The following is a 13,392-nucleotide window of genomic DNA, read 5'->3' as shown; positions in this document are numbered from 1 at the left end:
TTTAAAAATTTCTTCATATTCTTAATTAGTATAAAGTTTAATTTTAGGCTTTGTATAGAAATTGTAGCTTTACTTGTTACCACTGCCTCAGCAGAAGGAAACAGAAAAGTTCCTAAGTAACTAAATAGCATTGGGAAATTAAAAAATATTTTATTTTGCTTTTTTTTGTAATAGAAAAATAGCCTTTAAAAATACATTGTTAAACATATGGGCTTATACTAAAGTAGAATTGTGTATTATATACAGTAAGGCAGTATATCAAATATTATCCTGCTTTTTTTCATGTTTGGTTTGATTGGACTACGATATGAATGGGATGCAAAGTTTTCTGTCACATTGAAATAAAGCAAAAATAAATTCACAAGAATTTGTTATTTTACTGTACTTTGTAGAATATATTCTTTTTAAAATATGATTTGTATATACAAAAGCTCCTTTTTTTCTTAAGGATTGGGAAAAAATATAAAGAAAACTTAACCTAGTGTCAGAAGAAAATACATTGTAGATAAGAATACTGTTGTGCAGTGATTTATCTGATTTAGGAACTGCTCAGATCACTACGGTGTGCTGACTGACCCATAACAATTTTCATCTTTGTTGAATCTGCAGTATTCCCTCAGGTTTAATCAACAGAAGCTCTGCAGAGCTGAGTAATTAGTTTACAATGTATTTTTCATGGCAGACTATCCATTTCCTCGTTTCACTGTGTCAGAAATGTATGTTAATGATCCAAGGTTTACTTCCATGCTTATTACCTCAACCCACAGTTTATTATCTCTACAATCACATAGGAGGCTAAGCTTTTTTTAAAGAACAATTTGCTATGTGGTTTTGTTTTACTGTCCATAACTATTCAGTATGTTCTGTACTAACTGGTTATTTAAAGGAGGGCATAAAGGAAGATGGGTCCATGTACTCTGATCCACTCGTAACTCTTCTGCAGTCACTTGGAACTGTCAGGCAGTAGCTCATATTTTTCTCAGCTTGACCTTGCTGAAGGTTCTGAGATGTTTCCATTGCAGGTTCTTGAGATACAGGTGTGTGCTGGATACGTGAATCTGGCATTAATACTAGAATATTATGGTCCACAACTGTTGAGACCTTGGTGTATTCTTTGCTGGTTCCCGGAACAGTGTATTTTTCGGTCTTTCCAGTATTTTCTTTATGTTTCAGTAATACTGTTGAGTCCTCATCTTGTCTGACTTTATGAACTTCTACATAGTCCATTAATTTAGGATTCAAGAAAGGTGACTTGTCATTATGTCTGTTTTGTTTGACCTGCACTGTGATTTGGTCTGTTTTGGAATTCTCCATCTCTCTTTGTTTTTCCATGTCGTCATGGACAGTTTCGGTGATGGGATGCTTTTCTTCATTTCCCACCAAAACTGGTGAAATGTTCACATTTGTGGTACTCAGTGTTATCTTGTGTGCCTCCATAGTACTGTGGTAGGCAAACATAGGAGGCTGATTATTAGGTATCTGAGCTGCAGGCCATGTGGATGACTTTGTGCTGTCATGGTTAAAAAGGAGTGTTTTCTGCTCTGAGGCTATATACCGAGTTTCCCAGCTCCTTTTTCCTCCTTTATTTTCTTGAACAACTCTTACATCTTGTGTTTGAAGTGCTGATGGAAGGGCACGGGACTCCCTGCACTTATCAGAAAGCAGAGAAGGGCTATCACAGCTTCCTCTGCCTGAGTCACTGTCTGTTTCCTTGGGTATCATTTTTGTGTTTTTACTAGGAGTGTCATGGCTTGGCATGAGCTGCTGATCCTCACTGTCCTCTACCTCCAGATATTCTATCAGTAGTTCCTCACAGTCTGATGTTGGAGGGAAACCATGGCAACCAAGAGCACTCAATAATTCTTCTGATTTTCCTGTCTAAGGGCATAATACATACGATATAATTAATCATTGTTAACCTTAGAGTTTATCTGACTAGAACAACTGTGAAAAATCTACGTATTTGATACATGAACACTTCAATATTTAAATCACTAAACCTAAACTGGATTTCTACTGCTGCAGAAAATATTGAAAGAAGGGAAGAAAATGTCTTGAAATCCCTCAGTGGGGTGGCACAATCCCAGAACTCAGGTTTCTAGAGCGGGATGATTTGGGAGCTTGGGTTTAGCAAGAAGGAAATGGAGGAGAATGATAGCGCAGCCATGTGCTGAGAGAGGACACAGCAAGAGACTGTAGAGAGCAACTTCCATAAGAAATACTAGTACTTCCATAAGGAGTATTAGGAAGATCACATAGGCATTTCCTCTTGTGTCCCAGGAAACAGCTGCAGTCACAAACCCTGTTCTCAAAGACCCTCCTACTACAAGTGCAAGGCAAAACTTTGTCTCATGCATAACCTCCACATGATCAACCTGAAAGTGTTCCTGACTTTTAACACTGATTAAATTAATTGAAACTGTCTTATACTTTACTATAGTAATTGTGTTTGCTAGTACATAAGTTGGAAAAGTAAGTAATAGTGAATTCTTTTGTTGTTAGCTGTGGTACTCACCTCTAAGAGATGCGTATCTATGCCTTTTATCTTTGGTCCTGGAACTGGTGGTAGGATAAAGGCCATCATTCTAAAAAAACCACAACAAAACACACCAAGTGTAAGTATGGGCTCTATTTCACTATTTGTTCTTCCATTTCCTCAGAATATGTCTGAGATTTTAAATGCTTCTCCCATATCCGATATGTCCCCTGCTATGGACCTGTTTCCTGTCTACCTCTCAAGCCAGGTAATTCACAAATCCAGTTACAGTTCATAAAGTATCCTTAGATGTATTTATAAGAACGGCACAAAAGTTATTCAACTGAAAAAAGAAACACTGCTAATGTCCTTTTACAGTCCTTTGTCCCTTAACCTCCAGTTCTCTACCACCACTGTAAATTCATCACTGGCCAAGAAACAGTGAAGTGGAGCACAGTTCAGGGGGGACTATTGGGCCTGCCTGTGCATATTTGACTGAATACTACTAAACAGAATTAATGGTGAGTGACTTCTGATGGCTTTTCCAGTCATAGTTTCTATGTCTTCTACTCAGCCAGTAATTTTTGCAAGACAAAAACTATAATCTTTGCAGCATCTTTCTGATTCAGATTTGATTGAAATTAGGCAGCATTCTAATAAATTATTTGGGGATTTGACAGACAGGAGGGCAGAAAGAACCTCATAATATAACTTTGTTTACTTTAGGAAGTTATGACAAAACCCAAAGTAGTGTCTTCTACAGGAGAGGGATACTCCAAGTGATGTTTGCTGAATAATTGCATGGCTAACCAAGGTTGTCAGATCTAACAGAGACATGTCTTTACCAATTGAGAATTTAGCCTGGTTTCCCTAAGGAGCAGAAATACTTCATCAGTTGCAAATTAAGTCAAATATGTGTAACTAATAGTTTATATGAGAACACAAATGCTATAGGAAATTGAATCAAATATTAGAAGTCTATTTTTGAAAGGTTTTCTGTGATTTTAAACTTCATGCAATTGTGAAATTGGCGACTTACCTGTACCCTTTCAAAACCATTGTCCAGCTCATGATTAAACATATAAGAGATGACAGGACACCAACGATGATCCACACAACCATATCTTTTACTCTAAAGTCTAAGAAACATACAGAATTATATAAGGACCTACATCTAATATATGAATAGTCAGCATGCAAAAAAATTTGCAAATTACTTTAATTTTAAAAATTGGCCTAAACTGCCAAATTTGGTATTGGATCTAGAGGCCTTTACCAGCACAATCACTGTAATATCTGATAACAAATATAATTTTACTAATGGCACTGCACAGGAAATAAACTGTCTTGAAAAGTCAGACAAAAATATATCAATAAGAAAATGTAGTCATAGACAATTATAGCAATTGGGTTCAAATCCAGCTGTACCAAAACTGTAGTCATTTCATTATCAAATACATATCATACAATTAATTAAATGGGGTGGGGGAGGATGTGTATGTTGCTTAAATGGCCTAGAACTAGATATTTTTAAAGATTTTGAAGGACATTTATTGCAACATAGCACAAGTTAATTCCAGAGAAAAAGTAATGAAGAGCTGCTGCTGTCTGGAGGCAGCCACCCTTTGTCATCTGTGTTGCAGTTTTAATGCAGCTACTAGTGTTCTTTTAATTAAAAACTACGAGTATGAGAACAAATGAGGCAATAGACAGAAGTGGTAAGGTTTAAATAAGCAAAGAAATTGATTCACCTTCTTAACTCCAGAAAGTAACGAAGGGGAGAGCTATCTGAGTATGGTGCAGGGACAATAAGAATTGTGTTACCTTAGCAATGATGTTCTTACCTGTCCTAGGGAAACTATGGGATCTGCATGGATGCCACAAACAGCTAACAAATGAAAATCTAACATGAACTTGCATGCAATAACAATTACTGAAGGGATCCCTGGCCACTCACCAGTAGGGATCTGAATATACTTTTCCGGGCTCCACTCACTCCATGATCCATGGTGGTCTGGTTTGCAGTGAATCTGTACAATGTATCTCTTTCCAGGATTTAAACTAAACATTTTATATTGTGTTTGCTGTCCAACAAAAATAGTCTGGAAATTAAATAAAATTCACAGCTAAGGTTTAAGTCTTGGTAACCAAGTTGGAAATACAGAATGAGTCCGGATAGCTTTTCCCAATAATTGTTAAGCAGGCATGGAATAATGGTACACCTATTTCACTTCCATAGTTTAGCTTTCTAACATGCTTCAGTGGGAATGAGGTCTGGCTCCGGTATACAGTGCAAATTAAACTACTAGAAAAACACATTATGAGCATATGGCAAAGACAGAGGAACTGTGGTAATGGTGGAAACTGTAATGGTGAGAGGAACAGAAGGAGGCAAGAGGCAAAGACGGGGAAAGAAAATGCAGAGAGAAAGAGGGAATGTGGAGCTGGTAGAAATGCAAAGGGTAGTAAAAAGCAGATCTTGCAATGGCCAGAGGGCTGGGAAGTGCAGTGGGAGGAGGAAGGAAGGAGGTGATACAGAGTTGGTTCGAAGTAGTGCAGGCAAGAAGGGGATGCAGCCAAATAACAATAGCTGGAGTCTTAAATTTGCCACATAGTTGTTTGAGTTGCACTTACTGGCTATAGACAATTATTATTATGTGGCCATTACAACTATCACCTAATGGCTATTTATATAAATTAAAATTATTTTACATAATGTCACTGACCTTTCTGTTACCTAAGAAGTGCTTGTGGTTAAGAACAAAACATCACAAAAGAAATGCGACAACTGAGAATGAACAATTTAACCTGTCATGCCAATATGATTAATGTATAATGCCCACAATTAAAAACAAGCACTTCATCACCTGCTGTCATACAAAAGCATCTGAGATACCAGTAGTGTCAGTAGAAAATCACAGATCACACAAAGCCTTTTGAAAAAATGACGAACTATTCAGTGTGCCTGCTTCATTATATTCGGGCATGGGACCTGACTGACAAAATCTGATTAATCAGAAGACATCATCTAGCAAAAACATGCAATGTCCTTACCTCCCATTCTTCTCCTTCTTCAGGCTTTAGTCGTAATTCATATTCAAGAGTAAGCCATCCAGATCTGACATCAGCTAGTGGGGGTGGAGACCATGTCAGGACCAGATATGGTTTTCTATTTATTGACTTTTTTAATTCCAGAGTTACATTCACAGGAGGATCTGGCTGTACTGTTAAAATAAAAGAACTGTCAATAAGAGTCTAAATGATTTTCACCTTGCATCTTAAGAAGAAATATAAAATGGTGTTAGTGAAGAGTTGTCACCTCTATAGCGTCAAGTAATGTAGAACTGGTGCTGGAATACAGGAATCAAGAGTGTCCAGATAAAGTTAGTATGGGTTTTTGAATTTGAAAAAAAATACCCAAAAGAACAGTAAATATGTTGAATTCATGTTGAGATTTGCCTTAATAATTTATCACCAAAAATGTTTTTTACATTACCATTTAGTGTTGCTTTTTCCCACAACTGTGGTTCAAATTTAACAACTTTAATGCTGTGTTACGAACGCTGTGTTTTATTACAATCTTACCAAAGTTTGGCATATGTATTTGGGAATGCTGAAAACATGCATGTAGCTGATGAAACTTGCCCCCTCCATCTTTTACATTGAGAAAACATAACAGCATAATCCCTATATGCATATGTAAGGATATTTAAAAGTAAACCAAAACAGCAACTAAAGCTATGTCTACATATCTCAAAAATAAGACAAGAGGGCACACAGGTTTCTGTATTGTCAGGTTTGCAGCTTTCTCAGTTCAGAGGTAGAGCTTCTGCATATTGTGCATATATTTTACTACTGTCTGATGCAAAGCTTCATCAAGTAAGTAGTCATGGCATGAAGGTAAAATAGAAAGCCGCTTGTCCAGCAGCCCAATTGCTAGAATTCTGGCAGGCAGATCTCTGGCAACAAAATGGTTATCAGTGACAATGTTCTGTTCTCTCAGTAAAAACCCTAAATACTTGCCCACAGCCACGCTGTGGAAAAAGTCTGAGAAAAGAGATTATCAGCACACTGCTATAAAAAGCACTAATGCAGCTTCTCTTGGGTCTGGAAACTACTTTTGGATAATCAAATTTAAGTATTATTAGTTAAAAGATCAATTTGATTTCAGTTGCTTTTACAGTGGAAAAAAAGATTTTAGCTGGAGTATGTTTCTTAGGGTTTGACTGGAAGAAATATGGAAAACCAATAAATGGTTATCTGAAAGTAGTTTTAAAGCTTTTAGCATTTTTAGACTTCCTTTGAAAATAAAATGGCAAAGGGATGAATATTGATTTATTATTACACCAGAGAAGATCTAATTTGTACAAGTTTTTGACTTGGATATAATACTATATATGAGAAGAGATGGAATTCACATTCTTGTGTCAAACCCCATGATTCTGAATTATTTGGTTCCACAGAAAATACTTTTTAACTCTTACCTATGTAAGTCACATCCACATAATGAGGATCAGAGACATTACTTCCTATTTCATTAGTTGCCCTCACAGTAATATTGTATATGGTCCAGAAAGAGGTGTGCTTTTTATCAAAGTAGCATGAATTGGGGCCTGCAGTTTTGTAATCTGGACATTCATAAACTTTTTCTTCTCTGAAATGAAAGAATCACAGTGATTAGGATACACAGACTGGAGCAGCTGACTTTGGTTACTACTACTTCAGCATTACTTAAGGCTGGATCAGATTTTTCATGCCTGTGAAGAAAATCAGAAAAACACTTTCAGACTGAAGAGTCATTGGACAATTCCAGAGGCTGTAATAAGTGTTTCCCCCTCAAAATAAAGCCTGAAGAATTTAGGCTGTTGTAGATGCAGCAGTGGGCTAGTAGAGTGGAGCTCTTACTTCTCTGAAAGCCCCTGCATAGCCTTTACACGTTCCAGATAATAAGCAGAAGTGATTGCTGAAGTCTTCTATCCCATCTATTAAAACTGTGTATTTCCAATGTTGATTTCACACTTATAGGAGTTTGGCATATTACACTAATATGCTTTCAGAATTTATCTTGGCTGTTCACCACTCATTCATTAAAATATCGACATTGTACCTGTCCTGCAAATCCATTCCCAAGCTTCCCAAAGTTGGAGCAGGGATAGGAGAGAAAGTTAAGTGTGTAGTACTTGTTTCCACACTGCTCTGAGATGCATAATGAAGGAGAATGGATGTGGACCTCACACTCTGCTCTAGCTGGCCAGTATCTGTCTTTCTCCATTAAGACCTGGCTCTCAGCTGACAAGCACAGAGTTTAGCATCCACTTAGGTCAGTGCAGGGCTGAGCAGTGCTAGGTAAACAAAAAATAGCTCACAGGACCTAAACAAAATATTGCCTGTTTCTTTAAAATTAATGTTTAGCACTTGATCTAAGTTCCAAGGAAAGATTACTGCAGAAGCCAGGGGGCATTCATGGCCTATGAGTACTTGTGCAAAATAAGCTTTATCAGAAGATGAAAATTTCAGTATCTGGTCATTTGGGAAAGTTTTCTTTCTGGGGTTGCATGGCCAAAGAGATACAGGACTGTGAATTTGTATTGCTTATTAATATGCAGTTGCTGTGCCACAGTAACTTTCAAGACAGTCCATCTTTTTAAGCAGAAGAATTCACAGCAATTTACCTAACATTATAAAGTGATCCTATTTCAACATTAAATGCATTGCTGTTTTAGTGCTATTCCAGAATATGCCACTGGACAAAACCATGGACTATGGAAAACGACGTCTCCCTAAAGGCAAAACAAATCAGGATTGATTTCCCAGGTCCTTTCAATAAAACACAACTTATTACCCTTCTTTGCTGTAAAGCAAAGTGTGGTTAGCAGGATGCCCTCCATCTGAACCGGGTTTCCACCAGCAAGTAAATGTTTCTTTTTCAGGAGAACGGCACTTTATTATTGTAGGTTTTTCAGGAGGTGACTCTCCTGTAAGACAAAAAGAAATGAACGAATTAGTAAGTTTAATACATTAGGTTCAACCTGAATTCATAAAACAATGTTGAGCAGAGCACAGGAAAATACAAAGAAAGTAAGTTTTGCTTCATATTAGCACAGGAGAGGAGGGACTATTCAGTGGTTAGGGCAACAGTCAGCTGGTTTGACCTGGAGTCAGAATCCTTTCTCACTGCAGCCACACCGAACAACTGTTTTAGTTTTCTGACTGTGGTTCTTCTCTGCCCCAAGATCTTGTAAGGACTGCTCAAATACTGTCATAACAGGCTCTAAAAATAATTTAAAATACACTCTGCTATCCAATCTATTTTCTATGCCATCCTGGTTTTGGCTGAGATAGAGTTAATTTCTTCTCAGTAGCTGGTATAGTGCTGTGGTTTGGATTCAGTGTGAGAATAATGTTGATAATACCTGGATGTTTTGGTTGTTGCTGAGATATGTTTGTTCTAAATCAAAGACCTTTTTGTGTCTCCTGCGCTGCCAGTGAGGAGGTGCAAAAAAAACCTGGGAGGGAGCATAGCCCGAACTGGCCAAAGGGATATTCCGCAGGATAGAACTCTCATGTTTAGCATAAACATAAAAGATGAAGAATCTAAATATTTGCCCATTTGCTTTTGTCCTTGCCAGAAATTCTCTTCTGAAGTACCTATGAGCTGACTCCAAAGATACAAGAAAGCAGCTCTCATATTTCCTTGCAAAGTGGTATTATGTTCAGTACTCAGGCTACTTGCCTTATTACTGCCAAGCAATTTGTAATTATAGATTCTTGATGAGGTTTTTATAGACTCAAGCAAAGCACTTAAGAGTAGGGCAGAAAAAAATGCTTATATTTTGAATAGGATGATGCTAGTCAAAACCCTGATGTGATTGAAACTTTTGCAGTTATGTATTTGTGGCAAAAATATGGTCCTATTATATCAATAATATATATTTTCTACTATGTAGAGAAGAGACATTGATTTTTCAAATTTCTAATTGCCTAGGGCAGTTCTGAAAATGAGACATTATAAAAATATTTTTCTATTAACAGTACTTCAGTGATCTCTACGTCGAATAATGAATAATACAATTAGTAACAGATGAAGAAGTTCTGAGACAACCTGGCTAAAGTGTCTGGCAACAAGATGTGACGCCATGCATATTTAATGTGTCTAGTCAAAACCAAGAAAACACAGATAATGACTACCATATGATAGTACCTGCAAATGTTATGCTGTGTTAGACATGGCAGTGCTTTCAGTCCAGGTTCTTACACAAAAACCATTTCCCAATATCTATAGCTACAGAAAAAATCAACATGATTTTTAAATAAAGGGAGAGGAACAATGAATTATTTAGACACACCTGTATCAGAAGTGACTTCCTAGCAAATCCCACCTTGTTTGTCACAGACAGTTTCAGCAGAGGATCCCGAGTGGATCAACAAGACTAAATATGTCATACATATACAAGTATGGCAAAATGCACTGAGCTGTTCTTCCAGCACAACAAAGTATCTGTGTGAGAAGCCAGGTTTTAAGGGCTGCCATATAGGCACCTTCCACAACATTGAACCTGCTAGGATTTAAAAAACGTTTACGGAACAGCAATGATCTACTCACCACTGGGGATCCGAATGCATCTTTCAGAGCTCCACTCACTCCATTCTCCAGGGTCCAACATGCAACGGACCTGAATAACATACTTCACCCCAGCTTGTAATCCAGTCATTTTGTAGTGTGTCTGCACTCCAACAGATATTGTCTGGAAAAGAAAATAGACTGAGAAAATAACAAAGAATTGGGACATTTTAACAAATCAAACATAAAGGAATAGGGTTGTGTTGCTGACTTCTGAAAGTCAAGAGTTTCAGGTGGGTATTTCATAAGATGTTGTCTTGGTTTAGGAATGGTATTCCCCACTTTAACACCTGAAACACCCTACTGAAACACCCCAGACCAGATGCCACATGCTTACTCTCCCACTCCCCCTGTGGTGGGATGGAGAGGAGAATTGGAGGCACAAAAGGTAGAGATCACGGGTTGAGATAAGAACAATTTACTAGAAACAGCAACTAAATGAGAGAAATGAACAGTAACAACAACAGTACTAATACCAGAGTGTACAAGACAGGCAAAAGATTCGCACATGATTTCTCACCATGCGGAACCCAGTGCCACACAACCACACACCCTGTGCACCGACCAAACCGAGCACGGGCCGAGGTGGTGTAGAATAACCCCAGGGTCCTGGCTGTGCCCCTCGTGGCTGCTGCAAGAATTAACCCTGTCTTGGCTGGAACCAGGATGGATGTGAATTACAAAGAAGCAAAGGAAGTGATTTAGCAGAAAAACTCACTTCAGCCATACTGAGATTCTGATACTCAAGAACATAGTCAATTATAGATATCCTAGTACTCTATCAAATCCACAATGCAAGGAACACTATAGGTAGTCCAACCCACATACATACTCCATGTAATGCTTTTCAGTGACTTTAAGTGCCTTTCTCAGGCCCTTTGAATTTCTCTGCAGAAGTTTTTCAACATATATAGTTTTCTCCATCATTAAGACATCAATAATTTAGGTAGCATCGGGAACACCTGACTATAACTTTAAGAATGATACTTTATCCTGAGATCTCAGCTGTGGGAATACTGTGGCTCATTCCTAGTGACATGGCAACAGTAGAGAATATCTGTGGAAATGGTATGTGTGAGTAGGACACACCAAACTTTCTGAGAGCAGGGTCACCTCCATCTGATCATGTTGAAGATGAGCTGATGGTGACAACTCTCAACCCAAATAAATAATAATTAGGGAATAACTATCTGTAACAAAAAGGGTCAGCTTGAAAAGTAGTAATAAAGAAACATGGAAATTTGTAATAGTGGGGAGAAACTGGAAACTTCAGATATCAGAAGCTGCTCAGCCAGCATCATGACCGCTGCCTGGCCAGACTGCCTCTCTGGTGCTGTGCTCTTATTCAGACAGCATGGGCTGCAGTGAGCAGGAAGCCACACCTGGGTGCATGTGTGTGACCATGTGGGTGCTTTCTTACTAATGTGTGTCTTAGTAGACTGGAAGAAGGGACATGGGTTCACATAATGTTAAAGCACCCATCTGCCCCACAGAACTGGGTGTAGGAGGGAGAGGCGTGCTTATAACCCATCCCTCCTGGGAGAGGGGAATTTCTGTATATAGAATATGTCTGGAACTAGTTATAGAAATGCATTTATAAATTTGCAGTTGTCTAGTAACATTTTAAAGCACCCGATATTGTGATTTATCTATTGCATTGCTGCATAGTTAATTGTTAATTACATTTAATGAATCAATAAACCGCTTTGATCCTGATTTGGTTTAAATTATATGAGCTGAACAGTATCTTATTGTGACACTTAGGATCAGATGTATTGACTAACACTACAAATAAATCCTGTATCAGTGGACTAAAAGTAGTTTTGTAGTACATGACATTAGGATGATTATGCAAATATGTTGAATTCTACTGTCTCTACAAACCAGGTGATTATGCAAATACTTTGAATTTTACTGTCTCTACAAACCAGCACGGTATTATTCATTCTTTAATCAGACTTGGTTACATTAACCTTTCTATCTTTACTGAAAATTAATTTTTTATAACACCAGTTAAATTGAGACAAGAGAACTCACTGAAAAGAGCATTTGTACAATTAAATATGTTTTTCCATTACCTCCCACTCTTCCTTTTCCTCAGGTTTTACGCGTAGCTCATAGTGATATACATGTGAATTAGAGCTGACATCAGCTAACGGAGGTGGAGACCATTTTGCCCAAAGGTATGTTATGCTAGCAGATGTTTTTGTTTCTAGAGAGAGGTTCACAGGAGCATCTGGCTGAACTGTACAAATGAATGAAAAGTCTGCAATTAATGATTTAATTTCCCTCAGAAAAGGCACCTCCTTTATGGTTTTGTATTTCATCACACTGTTTTCAGATAATTCAGCAATTCTACGATAACCTCTTTTTTTTCCTTTCTCCCTAACAAGCTCAACTAGCTACTGATTTACTACAGTATCAGCAAATCTTAGACTTTGAATTTCTCAGGCTAAGGAAACACAAATCATAATTTCATCAGGCCACTCTTGCAAAACTAAAATGTCAGATATTTCATAGCTGAAACAAATAAGATTATGATCATTGCAATGTATATATTATGTGTATGCAGAAAGCAGACTGGAGTCAGGAATATGAAATTCTACAAAAAACGCTATAGAATGCTCAGGAAGTTATTTTTACTCTCCCAAGACTGCAATGCCACAGCCAGAAAGATGTTTACACTTGGAAAATTCAGGTAGCTTAACCTAATTTGCTAATTTTATAATCTGCATTGAGTTTAACTGAAATACTGGAGACAACTAAAATCCAAAGCCAATTTTTCAGCCAAAGTGAAAATTACTAGATATGTAGTTATTTAATGTATAAATAAAATGGAGTTTCTACATAAACTGAAGATGTATATTTTAGATTATCTGCAGCTCTAACACTTCTCCATAGCAAGTTTCACATCATGAGGAAAGAAATCTTTCACCATGACTTGTTCTGAGATTAAAAATGGCATACATATCCAACTAGTTTGTTTTCCATTTCATTCTTCTATTTTTACCTATGGAGGTTATATCCACATACTGAGGATCTGAGCTGTTACTTCCAATCTCATTTGTTGCCATTACAGTGATAATATATGTTGTCCAGGGATCAGTGTGGTTTTGATCAAAGTAGCAGGAATTGGGACCTGATGTTCGGTAGTCTGGACATTCATAGATTTTTTCTTCACTGAAAGAAAATGATTCAAAAGTTAAAAGTTTAGGAAATGAAGCAAAGCAGATAATAGTCTAGTAATGGCCTAGATTCAGCAGAGAAATTTCAAATGTTTATATATAATCTAATT

The 13,392-nt window shown here is 37.4% G+C and overlaps 1 protein-coding gene across 1 annotated transcript; it reads right to left on the bottom strand.

Annotated features, from left to right (window-relative positions):
- Positions 1 to 846: 846 nt before the first annotated feature.
- On the bottom strand, positions 847 to 13,279 carry PRLR (prolactin receptor). Its single transcript, XM_009075037.1, has 10 exons — positions 13,108 to 13,279; positions 12,176 to 12,342; positions 10,080 to 10,221; positions 8,319 to 8,451; positions 6,961 to 7,130; positions 5,531 to 5,700; positions 4,434 to 4,578; positions 3,516 to 3,615; positions 2,516 to 2,585; positions 847 to 1,878 (listed from the first exon to the last, which is right to left on the bottom strand). Exons 1-10 carry the CDS (start codon positions 13,169 to 13,171, stop codon positions 877 to 879), a joined length of 2,163 nt encoding a protein of 720 aa, XP_009073285.1. The 5' UTR covers positions 13,172 to 13,279; the 3' UTR covers positions 847 to 876.
- Between the last annotated feature and the right edge of the window lie 113 nt (positions 13,280 to 13,392).

Source organism: Acanthisitta chloris, unplaced genomic scaffold (assembly GCF_000695815.1).
Source record: "Acanthisitta chloris isolate BGI_N310 unplaced genomic scaffold, ASM69581v1 Scaffold32415, whole genome shotgun sequence".
NCBI classification, from domain to species: domain Eukaryota; kingdom Metazoa; phylum Chordata; class Aves; order Passeriformes; family Acanthisittidae; genus Acanthisitta; species Acanthisitta chloris.
Note: the sequence above shows the minus strand (reverse complement) of the source record. Positions and strands in the feature narration are given on the sequence as shown.